Source organism: Heterocephalus glaber, unplaced genomic scaffold (genome assembly GCF_053883595.1).
Source record: "Heterocephalus glaber isolate CG9 unplaced genomic scaffold, H.glaber_assembly_v1.0 deba00001072, whole genome shotgun sequence".
Taxonomy (NCBI): domain Eukaryota; kingdom Metazoa; phylum Chordata; class Mammalia; order Rodentia; family Bathyergidae; genus Heterocephalus; species Heterocephalus glaber.
In genome coordinates, this window is record NW_028258189.1 from 1,414,264 (window position 1) to 1,432,559 (window position 18,296).

The 18,296-nt window shown below is 34.5% G+C and overlaps 1 protein-coding gene across 11 annotated transcripts in view; it reads right to left on the reverse strand.

The window, feature by feature from the left end:
• The window catches only part of LOC147828441 (histone demethylase UTY-like), a 258,477-nt gene that overhangs the window by 129,087 nt on the left and 111,094 nt on the right, over positions 1 to 18,296 (reverse strand). For 7 of the 11 annotated variants that reach the window (XR_015450784.1, XM_087209914.1, XM_087209917.1 and 4 more), the window contains 7 exons: positions 6,725 to 6,823; positions 6,325 to 6,544; positions 5,659 to 5,793; positions 5,003 to 5,158; positions 4,268 to 4,363; positions 3,219 to 3,317; positions 2,205 to 2,600 (listed from right to left, as the gene is read on the reverse strand). Coding sequence is in view for 10 of the 11 variants with exons in the window: in XM_087209914.1 (XP_087066040.1) it covers positions 2,205 to 2,600; positions 3,219 to 3,317; positions 4,268 to 4,363; positions 5,003 to 5,158; positions 5,659 to 5,793; positions 6,325 to 6,544; positions 6,725 to 6,823 (1,201 nt within the window). In the remaining variant the exon portion in view is untranslated. The remainder of the gene's footprint in view (positions 1 to 2,204; positions 2,601 to 3,218; positions 3,318 to 4,267; positions 4,364 to 5,002; positions 5,159 to 5,658; positions 5,794 to 6,324; positions 6,545 to 6,724; positions 6,824 to 18,296) is intronic. The other 4 variants (XM_087209913.1, XM_087209915.1, XM_087209910.1 and 1 more) reach the window with 4 other exon arrangements.

The following is an 18,296-nucleotide window of genomic DNA, read 5'->3' on the forward strand; positions in this document are numbered from 1 at the left end:
TATAAAAGTGAACATATTTTTACAATTAATCCAGGAATGACACTTCATATTTGTCCAGATGAGAAGATATGTGTACGAAACCTTCACACAGAAGTTCCTCTTAGTTTTATTCATAGCTGCTAACTCATGAATTAGGAATTGAATAGGTTAGTGGATGAACTGCAGGAACTCTATCCATGTAAGGGACTTCCTTTCAGAGATTAAAAAGAAAAAAAACCTAACATGGCATACAAAGACACAGAGGAATGTACAAGTGTATTTCCTTATAAAAGAAGTCAACCTGAACAGGTTACAGTGTATAATGCTAACCACTGCCTATGACTACTGTATATGACATTATGGAAAAGGCACTACTACAAAAGAACTTAGTTGTTGCTAAAGGTCCATGTAGAGGGAGAAGGAAAGAAACAGACACAGCATAGAGTATGTTTATTCTGTTTGATACTGCTAAGATGAATGCATGTTGTTAACCATTTGCCAAAACTCACATAAGCAAACAATAGAAAGAGCAACTCCATAGTTTAATAATATGCATCAGGCTGCCTCATCAACTGTAGAAAATGTACCACACTATTGGCAGATGTTAATGAAGGTGAAACTCTGAGGCATGAAGGAGGGCATGAGATCTTTCTGTCCTTTCTGTTTAATTTTCCTCTATAGTTAAAAGAACTTCAAATACAGTCCATGAATCATTCATAATATAAAGTTTCAAGAATGATTTGTACCAGTGAATAAACTAGAAGCACTCTACCACAAAACTGCATTACTAGCCCTTATATTTTATTTTTTCATCTTGGGACAGGGTCTTACTAGGCCCTGGCAGGAGTTGAACTGGTGAGACTTGATGTGATCCTCATGGCTCACCTTCTCAGCACTGGGATTATATGCATGTGCCTCCACCCTGGGATTTGACATCAAAGCCTTAATGGATCTACTTTCCATTCTGCTAAGTCAGGCCTTCACTAAAGCCTCCTACCTGTGCTTTATCTGCCCTTTCTCTTTCCACATTCTTTTGTTTGTTTTTTTTGGTACCAGGGATCGAACTCAGGACCTTGTGCTTGTGAGGCAGGCGGTGGAACCACTGAGCTAAATCCCCGGCCCTCCACATACTTTTGATTGTCTGAATCTTTAATATCTGGGCCCTCCTAAGGCACTTATTGCCCATAGTTCAGGTCACATTTTACCATAATTCATGGAAAGGGAAACTTTGCTAGTCTTTTTCTCCCACTATAATGAATACTTAATACATGACTTTTTCAACAAAATATAGAGGTAACTGTAAATGACATTTACTTACAGATACAGATATTCCCTGACCTAGTATAGGATTACATCTTGCAGAACTCATCACAAGTTTAAAACATTTTAAGTTGGAAATTTAAATGAAATTTAATACACCCTGCTTACTCAACATCACGGCTTAGCCTGTCCTAACTTTCATAAACTTGTTCAGAATACATACACGGGCATATGGTTAGCAAATAGCATCTAACATAAAGCTTATTGTATAATAAAATGTTGACTAGCGTATGTAATGTACTGGGTTCTGAAGGTGAAAAGCAAAATGCATGTGTGGAGACAGGAGGTACAGATGGATATTCTGTAGGCAGGATGGGATGCAAAAACTTTAATGAAAAACAATATCCAAAAATCACTGGCAACCAACACAGCTCACTCTATAGATTGGGTTAGTTTAACCTCAGGATCACATGATAGGGCCTATAAGCTGCTACTGCTGCCCAGTATTTCAAGAAAGTGTAGTATACCCTACTGCTGGGTCAAAAAATGAATGAAATTCAAAATACAATCACTACTGAATGCCTTTCACTTTTGCACCATCACAGTGTTCAAAATTTGAGTTGAAGTATCAAAGGCGGAGACTACTTGCATTAAAAATTTGATTGCAGCACTTTAATTAGCAGCTGGATTTGTGGAAAATGTAAAGCTCTACTTTTGTAGTTCTCCTTTTCAAGATATTTGTACATATCCTATAAAGTAATTGGGAAGTAAACACACTTAGTGCACAAACAATTACAGTGCAGTAATAGCCCTATACTGCTTAAAATTCTCAAATAGTTACGAGTTTCTTAAAAGTCTTTATAAACAAAACTCCTTAAATTTTTATGCCTTTTTCTTCTCAAAGTGTATCTGAGCCAAGTAAATATAAACTATTTCACAAGAGCTACCAAAAACTAATCTTTTACCTGAGCAGAGTTGGACACTTGTTTTCGCCACGGCTCTCCTGTGTTGCTGGTCAGTTTTGTGCATTTATGAGGTAGAGTAAGTGTGTTTTGCTGCAGGTAAGGCACATTTCCATTACTTCCATTTCCTGTTACATAATTATCACCTACCAAAACAGTGTCTGCATTCCCTAGAGTTTTTGATATGCTGAAAGGAACACAGGCTGCAGAAAAAGGTCCGTTGGACAAATGCTTTTCAAGACAAGCAGGGCGAACTCCATATTGAGAGATGCTAGGTGCTCTGGTTAGAGCTGCATGTGGTTGCTGGCTAGACAATGAGTGTGCAGGCAGTGATGAGTTAGATATTGGCCCATTAGGAATTCCAGTAGTTTGTACCTGAGCAAATCCTGTTTGTCTCATCTTCAAAAACAAAAAAGAAAACCTACTTGTGTCATTATGAAAATATGCAATCCATACATCTCTAATTTTACTATAGCATTTCATCTCTCTAGGTTAAGAAAACATACACTTTATAAAACAAGCAACTATTTTCATTTTCAGATGTGATTCCTGGATAAAAAAGAAATCTATTTCATTTTGAAACTTACAGACTGAAAGTCTGGAATTTATGTACCTTTCTTCCTTTATGATTTCAAGTGATTTTATGATTTTAACATTTCAAGTTTCCATTTTATTACACTGATGACAAATTCCTCAAGTCCAATTACTACTGTAACACCTGCACCTCAATTTAGGATAATTTGTTAATAATTAAATAATGAAAATAAGCACTCTGAATACAAGCAAAGTTGTACATAAATAAGTCATAAAATGCCAAATGTTTGTTCTAAATGAATTTAAAGCTTCTCTTCCTTATGAAAATATACTCCTTATGAGTACTGAAAACTCGGATATGTTAGTTCTGTTGAATACACATAGAAATGAGAAGCAAGCACTAATAGCCTCGAAATGGTACTGTTTTTTTAAAATATTCACCTTGCTGATACATTTTAGAAAGAATAAAAGTGTTGTACATACTTGTTGCTGCATTAAAATAAACTGACTTTCCAGCTGTTCCAGCATCAGTCTCTGTGCTGGATTTAAATTATCATTATTTGCACGCAGTTGTTCTAAGTGCTAAAGGAAAAAGAGGAATAAAATCAAAGTTTAATCTAAAAATAAAGACATTATAAGGACAACCATTCAGTGAAAAGTATAGAAACTCAGCCATAGTGTGAGGGAAGATAATGACTCTTAGTATTAGTAATCAGCTGCCAAATGAAAAGTTTTCCAAAGCCTGGGAAATCTAATAAAATCTAGACTTTTGTATGTCTGGAAAGAACTGAATTATGGAGGAATGAAATTTCACAGAGAAAGTTACTTAACACTTTGGATGTTGAATATAGCAGAAAATAGCGGTGTAGCAGAATCATTGGAAATATCTAAATGTCCAATAACAGGGATTTGGCTACAGCAAGGCTAAAGTCTATGGAGTCTTAACTGAACCATGCAAGAACAAAGAAGCAATACACAGATGTGGAAAAATCCCCAAGATACTATTTTAAGATATATAAAAAGGCAAGTCCTTGGCCAGGGATTTAACTCAGTGGCACCACCATCTGCCTCACAAGCACAAGGTCCTAAATTCGATCCCCAGTACAAAAAAAAAGAAAATCTTGAAATTACATATTCATACATGCGTTTATATATGTGTGTGTATAATATAACTTAAATTTCTATTTCAAAGGCACAAAAAGGAATCTATAAGGCATACATATTTCTTTCTATATGCAAAATTTGTATCAAAAGAAACTATTAGCATTAGCTGTCTGTGGGAAAGGGAAAATAGGGGGACAAAGGAAGGCTCCAAAATAATCCTTTCCCTCAAGCCCACCCAAATGGATTATGATTTATTATTGATTTTATTATGATTTTATTGCTACTTGATAAATAGGAACTCATTTTATCTATGTATGTATTAACTTAGTTGAGTGTCATTTAGTTTTAAGACCTAGTACCTAAAATACTTAACCCTTACTAGTTTTGTTTTGAAATTAAAGATAATTTCTCAACAGGACATTTCATACCTGTAATTTCTGTGGTGTCAAACACCATGAATGAACTTGTTGCTGTACTGGATGATATGAAGCAATTTGGCCACTATTCCACTTTTCAGAACCATTCTAAGAAAAAGTCATTTAAGAAGAAAACCGGAGTATTTGGTTAAATTCAGACACTAATACCTATGATACCAAATAATTACAATATAGAATATTGGGCCAGGGATTTAGCTCAGTCCTGCTGCACAAGTGCAAGGTCCCAAGTTTGATCCCTGGTACCAAAAAAAAAAAAAAGAATATTAACACATATAGGACTTGTGCTTTTAAATACCCTAAAAATAACTTAAAATGCATAATCAGTTTACAAACCCGTAAATTTACAGAGAAAGACCAGTATCTAAATCTAAATTATGTCTCAAAAAGCTGGAAATGTTGTCCACTATATATACAATTTATTTCAATGTCAGCAGACAGGGATGGTGACACTGTTAAAATTGCAAATCAGCAAAGAATGAAATGATTGGTGAACATCAATCTGTTCCTGCCTTCTACACATAACAAGATGCAAAGACTATGAGATAGAAATACTGCTTTGTTCTTTGATGTCCACAAGATTAAAATACTAAGATAAGCCCAATTTCAGAGGAGTTGAGGTTTTGCTTCATTGGGATTTGTCCCTATTTATTTTTAGAAGTGTGTGTGTGTGTGTTTGTGTGGGTATGGATATGTGTGTGAGTGTGTGTGCATGTACACACACTATACCTTTGTTGGACTAGGTGTTCTTTTCCTCTTGGCAGAAGCAGGCAGGCCTTCCATCTGGCTAGAAGAAATCACGTGTAGTGACAAAGACTGCTGTGAAACTGGTGTTTGATTCTGATCTAATACAGGTTCAGCTTTTGAATCATGAGCTTTACAAGCCTAAGGATCACAGAAGTAAAAAATAAAAAAATAACGAAATTTCTCATATAGACATATGATATATGAGATATTTACATATATATATATATTCCCTAAAATTATAAAATGTAGTGTTTACTTTTCAAAGCTATGTGAACATCCCTGATTTCAAATACTGAAAATCAAAAATAAATGAGTCATTAATGGAAAATGTGTACCTGTTTTTGAAAAATAGCCAAGTTTTTAATTCAATAAACCATGCAGAATGTTTACTTCAATCTCTTTCAAATCATAAAAATACAAAAGGTTTTAAACTGGTATCCCAAGTTCCTTAATATACAAGGAAGTTTTATTTCATCTAAAACCCCTTTACAATTAATTTCATGTTTTTTTCTTTTTCAATTAAAAGTTTTGCATTTTAAAAAGCCAATCCTACATTTAGTTAAGTAACTTTGATTTTACTAAAAACTGAAAAGAACCCTTAAAGCTGGGCACCTACAGAAGATAACCCAACTTCTCACCTGCTGTGCTGTGTTCATGGCACCCTGCCTGGAGGTAAGCTCTGCGGGTATTGGTAGGCTCCATGCCTCCTCAATACTAGGAAGTAATTTAGTTTTACTCTGTAGACTACTTTGTGGAAGGTTACACAACTGAGCCTAGGAAAAATTATGTAAAAAGCAAATTTAACACAAGCCTATTTGATATGATCAAGTCCACTAAATCTTCCTCAACTTTTTAAGAATGTATATTTTTACAGAAATATAGTTCTCCTGCCCAGTCAGAAATATTATTCTAAATTTAGGGTTTTTAGGTAGATGTTGTAAAGAGGGCAACTGGAATATACTTGAGAGAATCAGACCAAAACTCTAATTTCCAGAGTTCACAGAAAATTTCAAGCACTAGTGAAAAACAGTGTTTGTGTTCTTTAAAATGCGATGACAACTTAAAAATGTAGGCAGCACATGAAAAATTGTTCATGTATATTAATGTTGAACAGGTAAATTAATACACATGTATATGTGCAAGAGGACATATTTTAAACACCACACACCTTACTTTAAATAAAAAGTAAAATACTATCACAAAATATGGAAATAAGTTAACATTACAAGTTAATAGATTCTCTTTTCCTGACCCTAAAGATAGGGAAATTTGTGTCTTTTAAAATGTGCTACTCAAAATATTACCTGTAAAAACTTAATTCTTGCTGCAAGTGACAAAGTATTACTACAATCTTTGCTTCTAGTTGCATTTAAGTAGCATTTAATGGCATCTTGAGGTTGATTGCAGGATTCATACAGAGTACCCAAATCCACCCAAGCTGCTGCATGCCCGTGGTCCAATTGTACAGCACAAATATAGGCCTGCAAAGCATCCATAGGCTGATTCTGCTGTTGGTAGAGTACACTGAAAAGAGAACAAAAAATAAGTTTTCAAAACTGGATATATCTTGTAATATTACTGCACAGTATGTTTTTCAATCTCCTTATACACCAAGTAAAATATTATAGATATACATATAATATCTACATATATATATTATATATATATATACACACATTTATAAGTATGCATGTAAAAGCTTACCCTATTGAACACCATGTATCTGCACTTGCTTCTGATTTATCAATAGACTGCCTGTAAGATATAAAGGCATCTTGAACTTTCCCAACACTTGAATAACACCTAAAAGAGAAAAAAAAAAAAAATATATATATATATAAGTAATTAATCACTTTAATTATTTGCCAAAATAAAGCAATATTCAAAGAAGTGAGAGGTCCAATCAACCTACTGTGTGTGACATACATTACACACATATCTAAATTTATATAAAGAATAAGATGTCAAAAATTGACGCATGAAGGGCCAGGGATTTAGCTCAGTGGTTCTGGTGTCTCCCTTGCAAGCACAAGGTCCCAAGTTCAATCCCCAATACAAAAAAAAAAAATTAACGCATGGTACATTACTTTCCAGTATGCCCTTCGATGGTCCTATGCATCAATTAAAATAGTAAGATATTATGTATATATGATATGTATTATGTGTATGTCTAAATTTCTATGTAATAAATTTTACAGGAGCACTAATATGTTAAAAATGTGTAAAATAGAAAATAAAGTCTGAGTAAAAAATATTTGGGCAGAGAGATGGTAAACCTACAGTGCCTTGCTGTTAAATCTTGGAAATGCTAGACCACGCTGTAATAATCAATTCTACCAAAACTAGTTGTCCAAATTTCCCCAACACTGTAAAATTGAGGGTTAAACAAACATGCAGACTACTACTTATGTAGTTTGAACTTAGGTTTTCTGCATCAGTAGAATACAGTTAAGTACAAAGAGAACATTACTTGTTGATAGAAACTTCTGTAATGAATTCCATTTTCTTTTCTTATCTAATATTTAAAAGGCATTATTTGTTATTTGTGTTTGGAAAGAAAAATTAATGTATAACTATGCACATGTAGTTCTCTTTTTGCAAATTTATATTCCTACAATGTAGAATTCTCTTTCTGCCTCTCTGGTTTGAGTGTTTTGAAAAAATGTATCTGTAGTATTTCACTTATAACATTGGAAAATAAACAACTAAAGTGTTTTTTTCTTCTTTCTAATGATAGAGGCTCTGTATATTGACTACTACACTTATTCAATAAAATTTTTCTAATTTGTGTATTCCAAATACATAAGAAACACAGATTGACACAGAAAATAAGAGAGACAAGGCATAGCTTATAAGCTTAGAAGCTGAAATTATAGAAAGTATCTCATATATGTGCCAACATCATGGAGTCTACTAATCAAAAATTTTACTACAGCCTACAATCCAACTGCCATATTTTTGAAAAGGCAAGCTCCATGACAAATGGGTTGTTTTTTAAAGCAAAACATTTATTGGTACATTTTAGAGGTACACAATGGTAACAGTCATCACAAAAAATTTGTACCTGTATATGATATATCTTGCTGCTTCTTTTTTTTCCCATTCCACTCTCCTCCTTCAACTCCCCCCTCCTCATTTACAAAGTTTTGTTTCCATTTTTTTCCTTCTATTCTCTTTTCTTCTCATCTCTTCTTTCTTTTCCCTTTCTACCTTCCCTTGTTCCTCTTCTCATTGGAACATTTTCTTTTCACCTCCCAATATTTATTATATATATTGGTCCTTATTTCCACTTTCACATTCTCATACCACATAAATAATGCATTATTTAAACATGAGTGTCTGATTTATTTCACTTAAAGAATATGATGACTAATGTTTTTTCTAGGAACACTAACATGTTAAAGGTGCATAAACTGAAAAATAAAGTCTCAGTGAAAACAAATTTAGGAAGACAGACAATAAACACACAGTGACCCAAAACTGAAAAGAAAGTAATGAAAATAACAACAAAGAAAAAGGGCAGAAAACAGTAAACCTAAGACTGATAAAGAATTGGGGTTATATGATTCGACAGAATGATTTGACTAGGTGCAGTGGGATATAAAGCTTTTTGTAAGCCTAGTTCTGCTTAAAATATTGTCTTCCTTTCCCCCAAAGTGAAGCACAGCAGGAAAGTACAATATAAAGGAGGTTTTAAAAATGTGAATCTAGATATGATGTGAACACTGGAGATTTTCAGTAAAAAAAAAAAGATGTAGTTCTAAAGTTTCATACATATAAAATGAGAATGGAAGGTTACCTTTAAATCTACCTATAGGAGGATGAAAATACTTGGAAGTTGAGAAATTTAAGAAGCACCTATATTCGATCCCCAGTACCAAAAAAAAAAAAAGAAGCACCTATAAATGAGAAAAAAGAAGCCAATTTCAGAGTATGCATATAACCTATCTAGCAAGAGGTGGGGAATACAGGAATTCAAAAGACAGCAACAATACAAAGCATCAAATGCCACAGGTAAGGTGAATGTTAATAGAGAGAAAAATGGCATTTTAAAAATAAAAAGCAAAATTCATATTATCAGACAAATCTGCCTAAATGCTAAAAGAAACATGCTGTATTTCCTAAGGCCATTTTCACATTCAATTTCTAAAAGATTAAAAAAAAAGGCCCACACAGAAAACAGATGTGCAGGCATATAGGCCCCAGCCAGAGACCTACCCAAATACCATTGGTAACTGTGAGCAGGTCCCAGCCAGAAGCCCAACCAGACACCAGTGGCTTGGGCATGCAGGCTTCAGCCAAAGGCCTGCCCAGACAACAGCTATGAAGGCAAGCAGGCCCCAGCCAGAGTCCTGTCTGGACAACAGCCCACCACAGGATGCAGTAGGCCATCATTCTAAACCCATCAATCGGCATAGTGGTGAGCAGTAGACAGACCTATCTGAGCTTTGCTGATAACTGAAGCCCACTGGAAGAGCAAATAGTCACCTCAATAAAACTGCAGCAGACTGCATCACCTGAAATGAGAAGATAGTTAAGACTCAAAAACAGACTACCAGATAACCAAAGGAAACCCAAAGGGCCAATGAGATGGAACAATTTGAAACTCAAAAACCTGGACTCCCTGAAACGGCAATGAAAGAGGATACAGAAAAATAAAATGAGAAATAATTTCTCAGATAAAAAGAGATTATGTCCATAGTGAAAGACATGATTAATAACTAAAGAGCAGACAGAGATTTTTTTTAAAATAGAGGATCATGGTGGAATCCTAGCACAGGAAACAAATGGAATCCTTAAAACAGGGAAACAGATATCCAGGAGATTAAAAGCTCCATTAATAGTTTAACACAGCAGAATCAGCCAATTTAAGGACAGAATATTAGATAAACAAGACAGGACTGAAATTAATGACCAGGAAAAGAAAGATTTCTTAAATGTAGCAAGGGACCATGAGAAATCAATCCAGCAGCTGCTAGGCAATGCAAAGAAGAATAGCATAAGACTGTTCAGAGTAAATAAAAAAACAGGAGATAGTACAAATGACAATACAAAAACAAAAAAAAAGTTCACAGCAGTAATGGCAGAAAGCTTCCCAAGCAGGGGAAAAGAATCTGACATATAGATAACTGTGGGATGCAGGACTAGCCACGATCCAAAAAAAAAAAAAAAATCACACCTAGGCATATAATAGGTAAGATTTCACAAATAAAACACAAGAAGAAAATACACCATGAGCAGTTAGAGAAAAAAGTCACAAACAAACGAAAGCCCAACAGAATCACAGATTGATGTACCCTGTAAAATTACCTTTCAAAATTGATGGAAAAATGAGCTACTTTCATGACACAGGACACCTAAGGAACTTCATGAATGTTAAACCAACATTCAAAAAAAATTTTTTTTAATATCCTGAGAAAAGACAATGAGGGTCACAAACCCATGAAGGCCACCAGAATGAACCCACCAGGCTAGAAAAGAAATTAAATGGAAAGAAGAGTGAAACAACAGGAAAAGGTCATGACACAAATAAGTGAATAATATCAGTTGTAGTTATCAATATTAATGGTCTCAATTCACCAATCAAAAGAAATAGACTGATAGAATGGGTCAAGAAGTAAGATCCAACAAGATGCTGCATATAATTAATTCAAAAAGAAATTCACTGACAGAAACGTAAAGGGTAGAAAGCAGTACTCCACGACACAGGAACCTGAACAAAAGGAAAAGTAGCAATCCTATTTCCAGATAAAAGTGATTTCAGATGAAAACTAATTGATGAAGACAAAAAGGCCACTACATCTTTGTCAAGTGAACAATTCAAACAGAGATGACACTCATAAATATATATGCATCAAATACTACTGTAGCCAAATATATAAAACAAATATTAACAAACATAAAAATCAAATAAGCACTAATACAATAGTAGTGGAGGACCCCCACAGTTCAAAAACTTTGAACCAAACTCTTGAACAAATGGACTTAACAGATGTTTACAGTCTTCCACCCTACAAAATCAGAATACACATTCTTTTCAGCTGCACACAAGTCTCTCCAAAAAACACCACGTCTCCTCACAGAACATGTTTAAATAAATGCAAAGCAACTGAAGATATGCCCTATATATTATCAAATCATAAAGTGATGAAATTGGAGATCAACAACAAAAAAGACCACAAGAATTTCATAAACACATGGAAATTGAATAACACACTCTAGAACAATCACTGTATCACAGAGGAAATTAAAGAAACTAGACAGTTTCTACAATTAAGTAACAATGCCAATACAACATATCAGTATTTATGGGACACAATGTAAGCAGTCTCGAGAGGCAAATTCATAGCAGTGAATACTCATATTAGGAAAACACAGCTCAAATAAAAAAACCTAATGCTAAACTTCAAGCTTCTAGAAAAAGAATGGCAGGACAATCCAAAGCCCATACAACAGAGAAAATTATAAAGATCAGAGCAGAAATCAATGCAATGGAGACTAAGAGAATGATACCAAAAAAATCAATGAAGCAAAGAGCTGGTTCTTTAAAAAAATAAACAAAATTGACAAACCTTTAGCCAACCTTATCAAAAAATAGAAACAAAAGACCCATGTCCATGCAATTAGGAATGAAAAAGGTAAAATTACAATGGACCCAGTAGAAATCCAGAGGATCATCAATACCTACTTCAAGAACCTATACACCAATGAGATGGAAAAAACAGAAGAAATGGACAGATTCCTAGATATGTATGAATTACTAAAGTTGAACAGAGAAGACATAAAAATTCTAAACAACCCAGTAACAACAAAATTGAAAACATGATTAAAAACTTACAAACACAAAAAACCCTGGGTCCTGATGTCTTCTCTGCTGAATTCTACAAGACATTTAGAAAAGAACTATTGCCAATACTGTTTAATCTCTTCAATAAAATTGGAAATGAAACAGTATTCCTAAATTCATTCCTAGAAGTTAGCATCACCTTGACCCCCAAAGAAGAGAAAGAACCAACCGAAGAAGAGAATTATAAGCCAATCTTGCAAATGAAAATCGATGCAAAAATCCTCAACTGGATACTGGCAAACAGAATGCAGAAGTTCATCAAGAAGATCATACACCCTGACTAACTGGGATTCATCCCAGGGATGCAAGGATGGTTCAACATATGCAAATCAATACATGTAATACACTATATTAACACAGCTGTGGACAAAAACCTATGATCATCTCAATGGATGCAGATAAAGGATTCAACAAAATCCAGCAATCATTTATGATAAAAAAAAAACCTACAGAAAATTGGAATAGATGGTCTTTATTTCAACCTTATAAAAGCCATCTATGAAAAACCAAGAGGCAACATCATACTAAATGGTGACAACTGAAATCCTTCACACTAAAATCAGGAACAAGACAAGGATGTCCACTATAACCACTCCTGTTCAATATTTATGGAAACATTAGCCACAGCAATTAGACAAGAGAAACAAATAAAAGGAATAAAGATAGGTAATGAAGAAGTCAAATTGTCATTATTTGCAGATGACATGATAATCTATATAGAAGACCCCAAGAACTCCACCATAAGTCTTCTAGACTTAATAACCAAATTCAGTAAAGTAGCCAGATACACGATCAACACAGAAAAATCAATAGTCTTCCTGTACATGAACAACAGACTCACTAAGAGGGTAATTGGAACTCCCTTCATAATAGCATACAAAAAAATGAAATACCCAGGAATCAACCTAATAAAAGAAATTAAAAAGCCCTCTTTGCTAAAATTATACCACTTTCAAAAAAGAGATCAAAAAGGTTATCAGAAAATGGAAAGACATCCCTTGCTCCTGGGTAGGAAGAACCAATATAGTGAAAATGGCCATACTTTCAAATCAGCTGTATAGATTCAATGCAATTCCAATTGAAATTCCAACATCATACTTCACAGACCTTGAGAAAACAATCCAAAAATTCATTTGGAACAAGAAGAGACCTAGAAGAGCAAAAGCAATTCTAGGGAAATAAAGACAAGGTAGGGGTATAACAATCTCTAACTTGAAACTATACTACAAAGCTACTGTGATAAAAACTGCATGGAACTAGCAAAGAAAAAGACCTGAGAATCAGTGGTACAGATTAGAAGATGTAGAAACAACTCTAGACACTCAGCCACCTCACTGTCAACAAAGGAGCCAAACACCCTCACTGGAGGAAAGATAACCTCTTTAATAAATGTTGCTGGAAAAACTGAGTTTCAACTTCCCAAAGATTAAAACTAGACCTATATCTCTCGCCATGCACTGAACTACAACTGAAATGGGTCAAAGATCTAAACATTAAAATAGAAACATAAACTGGCTAGAAGAGTTGTGTGGCAGAACTCTCAAAGACTTTGGCATAGGAAAAGATTTCATGTACAAAAAAAACATATGAAAACATGTCCAACATCATTGGTCATTCGAGAGATGCAAAGGAAAACAACATTGAGATTCGACCTTACCCCAGAAAGAATGGCTGCTATCATGAAATCAACCATAACAAATGCTGGAGGGGTTGTGGGGAAAGAGGAACACTGCTCCACTGCTGGAGAGTGTCAACTGGTGCAACCACTGTGGAAATCAGTATGGAGATACCTCAAAGAACTAGGACTGGAAGTCAAATTTGATCCAGCTATTCCCCTGCTGGGTATCTTCCCCAAAGAATTAAGAGTCACACCACAGTGATATATGCATACCCATGTTTATAGCAGCACACTTTGTAAATAGCAAATAGTTTCTCTGGTGTGAAAAACTAAAAGTGTAAATAAGGATCAAAATGTATAACTGATAATTGAAATAGAAGAAAAGGTCCAGGGAAGTTGCTGGGGGTGTGAGGTAGGGGAAAAAAAAGAGAAAAGAAAAAAACATGAGAAAAGGAAAAATGGAAGCAAAGTCTCTGTAAATAAGGAAGGGTGGAGAGGGTGAAGGGAGGGCACGGGAATGGGGAAAAAAATGAGAACCAAGATACATCATGTAAAGTTACAAGATCCCAATGATGAATGTAACTGTATTGTTTATTTAAAATGTACCAATAAACTTAATGAAAAAAAAGGAAAAGAAATACTGGCAGGGCTGTGGGGAAAAAAAGGAACCCTGCTCCACTGCTGGTGGGAGTGTATACCAGTGCACCCAATGTGGAAATCAGTATGGAGATACTTCAAAGAACTAGGACTGGAAGTCCCATTTGACTCAGCTATTCCCCTGCTGGGTATCTTCCCAAAAGAATTAAAAGAATCATACCACAGAGATATATGTGCACCCATGTTCATAGTGGCACAGTTTGTAACAGCTAAAACTTGGAAACAGCCCAATTGCCCATCAACAGCAGACTATGAAGAAGATGTGGTTTTTTAATAAAATGGAGTACTACTCAGCCATAAATAAAGAATGAGAAAACTAGACATTTTTAGCTAAATAGATGAACACTGAGGAGATACTCTTAAGTGAAATAAATAGGATATACATGTGTAAATACCGAAGTTTCTCTGGGGTAAGAAACTGAAGTTGTAAGTAAGGATCAAAATGTATAACAGATAATGTGAAGTAGGAAGAAATGGTCCAAAGGGGAATAGGAAGTGGAAGGAGGAGGGGAAAGGAAAGAAGGGAACAGAATATGAGAAAAGGAAAAAACAGAAACAAAGTCTTTGTAAATAGGGTGGGGTGGAGGTGTTGAAGGGAGGGGAATGGGGAAAAACTTAAGAACCAAAATATATCATGTAATGGTACAAATTCCCAACGATGACTGTCATCATATTGTATACCCAAAATGTACCAATAAACCCAATGAATTTTTAAAAAGTAAAAATCAGAAGCCAGTTGGACCTATAAAAATTCACTGTATAAATACAGTCTTGTCACGCCACTAAAATGGAGTCATGTGAAAAGGGAAAGAAAAGAGAAACAGGTCACATATACTTCTCCAGAAATTATTTCACAGAATCAATTCAATAACATCACATGCCCTATCATTTAAGACTATTTTTATTTGGCAACTCAGGGTAGAACACCAACTATGGCCTTAAACCTACCTTTAAATAATAACTGTTTGCCATATGGTAACCCATGCTTGCCAGCTCTCTGAAGCACTAAAATTTCCACTGAACTCTCTTATTGCTTGCTTAGGTTCCTTTTTCCTAATAAAACTTCTACCTCTCCTTTGCTCTCCAGACACACTAAAAGTCATCCTCACCTGTGTATACGTGTAGTAGACTAAAGTCCTATTTAGTCCCCAAAGAAGTTCCTTTTATGCAACATGTCTGTTAATAATGTGTGATTCTGGGCCAGGGATTTAGCTCAGTGGTGCCACTGCCTGCCTCATAAGCACAAGATCCCCAGTTCGATCCCAGGTACCAAAAATAAATAAACAAACAAACAATGTTTGACTCTGACAGAATCAAGCACAGATGTCTACATCTATTGCTAAACACTTTCCCTCTAATACAACTTTAGTTTCCTCTGTGGTCTTCTATAATACAAGAAGCACAGGGTGGGGTGGGGATTTCACTCAGTGGAACTGCATCTGCCTCACAAGTCCAAGGTCCTGAGTTTGATTCCCAGCCCCCTACCCCGGCCAAATAAGAACCACAGGGTAAACTCAGCTTCTTGCTCTTTCTAACAATTACCACAAAAGGTTAGGAAAAACACTTTATTCCTCTAGGCCTATTTCCCACATCTGAAAAATGAGAAAATAAACTAACTTGTTCCTGCATCCTTCACAAATCTGAAGGTGATAAATTCTGTGAGAATAACTTACACAAATAAAGTACCCTAACTCTATTTCATGTTGATATATGCATCCCAAACAGTAAGCTACCTCAATACTGAACACCATACTGAACAAGGATAGTAAAAGTCTCCAAAATACTGGGCCATCAAATCCCAGTGTTCCTTGGTTAACACCTGAGGTACTCACCCACAGCTCTATGTTTTTAAATATTTAAATTTCCACAAATGTGAGGCTTTTCCCCCCAGCAATAAAGCCATTAGAAGCAATGAAATTGAAGGCAGTGGGTAAGAATAAGTAAAATTAAAGCAAAATTTTTAAGAAAGATTACAGAAAATTAATTTCTAATGTGATAATCCTGACTAAAAATATATTGATATCTTCTATGGGAAAGGTTGAGAAAGTGAACTGTACCTTTGAAAATTTCTTCCAAAGGAGTGAAAAACAAATCACATCCCAACAATTTAAACTAAGATGAGGAGGAAAAGACCTCTAGGAATAATACTGCTGTCCTCACTCAGAGCCAGAAATGTCTTATGACTGAACTTGTAAATTTTAAATGCTTCCTTAAAACATCTTCCATACCTCATGTGACTAAACAGCAAAAACAATCTTTTACACTAAAGAGATACTTAGAATTCATTAATATGGTATAAATCTGGGTTTTTAGTTCAAAAGAAATCTTGATTGAAATAAAGGAATGCTAAAAAAATTTTTTAAATTAAAATATAAAAAATTTAAAAAAAAGAAATAAAGGAACTTAACAAAAGAGCCCAATGTCTTACGACCCCCTTTTCTGGCAGTAAGGTTGTTTCCCACAGTCACTGCATCTACATTTTGCAAAACCAAATAGTTGTAATATTAGTTCCAAGGTCTGTTTAATTTCTTCTGCTTTGTAATACAGACAATTTACCTAATGCACTTTACTGGTCAGTAAAAATACAAAGAAAGTGTTTAGTTTTTCATGTAAGTATTAATGCAAGAGAATGGAAAAGTTTAGTCATAAGTAGCACATTAATCTTGTTAACCAGGGCCAGGGATTTAGCTCAGTGGTTCTGGCACCTGCCTCACAAGCGCAAGGACCCGAGTTTGATCTCCGGTACCAAAACAAAAAAAAAATCTTGCTAACCAGACTGTTTCATAAGCCCAGAGGGATGAGAAAAATACTGCTATACATAATTGGGTTCCCAATTCACTTTAACTGTACATTAACAAACAATCAAATATTGTATAAAGAAGAAGCCCACCTAAGATTAGTCTCCCTATCACAGAAATAAGTTTTACTAAATTTAAAGGAAAAAATTTACTTTACGAAGACTAAAAGTAATATAAAAACTAAATTTGAATCCAACTGTATGACAAATATTGTATTCAAAACAGACTATCCTACATAGATGTAAATGGGACAAAATTTGTAATTAGAATCAATTAAGAGAACTGGAGCTGTAACTCAGTGGTAGAGTGCTTGCCTAGCATGCTTTTCAGAAGGCCTTGGATCAATTTCCCAGGACTGAAAAATAAACAAGTTAGGAAAATTAAGAGTATAATCTTGCAGAAAGGTACATACTAGATCTAATCCATCTTCTTATACACTATTTAATGAAAATTGGGACCACAACCAATTCAACTGTACTATCAGTGATTCCACAAGTTATCACTGGCAAAGCCAAGAAATCCAAGTTTCTTATTTTTCAGTCTTAATCTTTCCACTACACTGAAATACAATGTGATGATTAAGAACAACATATACATACACAAACACGTAAATCTATGAAGCTCTATCCAGTAATTACACATCAACAATCAATACTCAAGTTAGTAAAGAACAGAGAAAGATTCCTGGATTACAAAAACTACTTTCTACATTTCTTTCCCATTTCCCATATCCACAATTTCCCCACTGTGAAATCCACCAAACATAGTGGTAAAAAAATCTTGTCTCACCCTAAGAAGATACAAGCAAAGCTATAAAGAAATTTTAAAGAGAAGAGAGGGAATATTTAATTCATTTGATGCACTGAACAGGCGCAGCTTACAAGTGAATAATGATTATTCATTTGGGTAAGATTTCATGTAGAACTGTAATTTGAGATATATGACCAATATAATATTTCTTTATTAACATACAAAATTATCAGACAACATTATAAGTCATCAAGATCCAAGGATGGCTACTAGTCATAGGAAAAAATATAAGGGTGCTTTCCTGTTAAGTAAATATGCAAAAAAAAAAAAAAATTCAGAAATCCAAAATTTAAACACTGAACTAAATACCAACAATTTCTATCAGATAAAACTCTTGAAAACTTTTAAGGACTTCTTAATAATTAACAATAATTTAAGTTAGATTAAGATAAGGTGAATCTAAAGTATGTGAAGTAAGAATATCTCAGAACAACCAATTCAGAGATATCCATTTTTTATCTTCCTGAAATCTGTTATATTTTAACATAAAATGTCCCTGACAAGTCTATAATATACACATTTTACACTGTATATCAACTCTAGGCA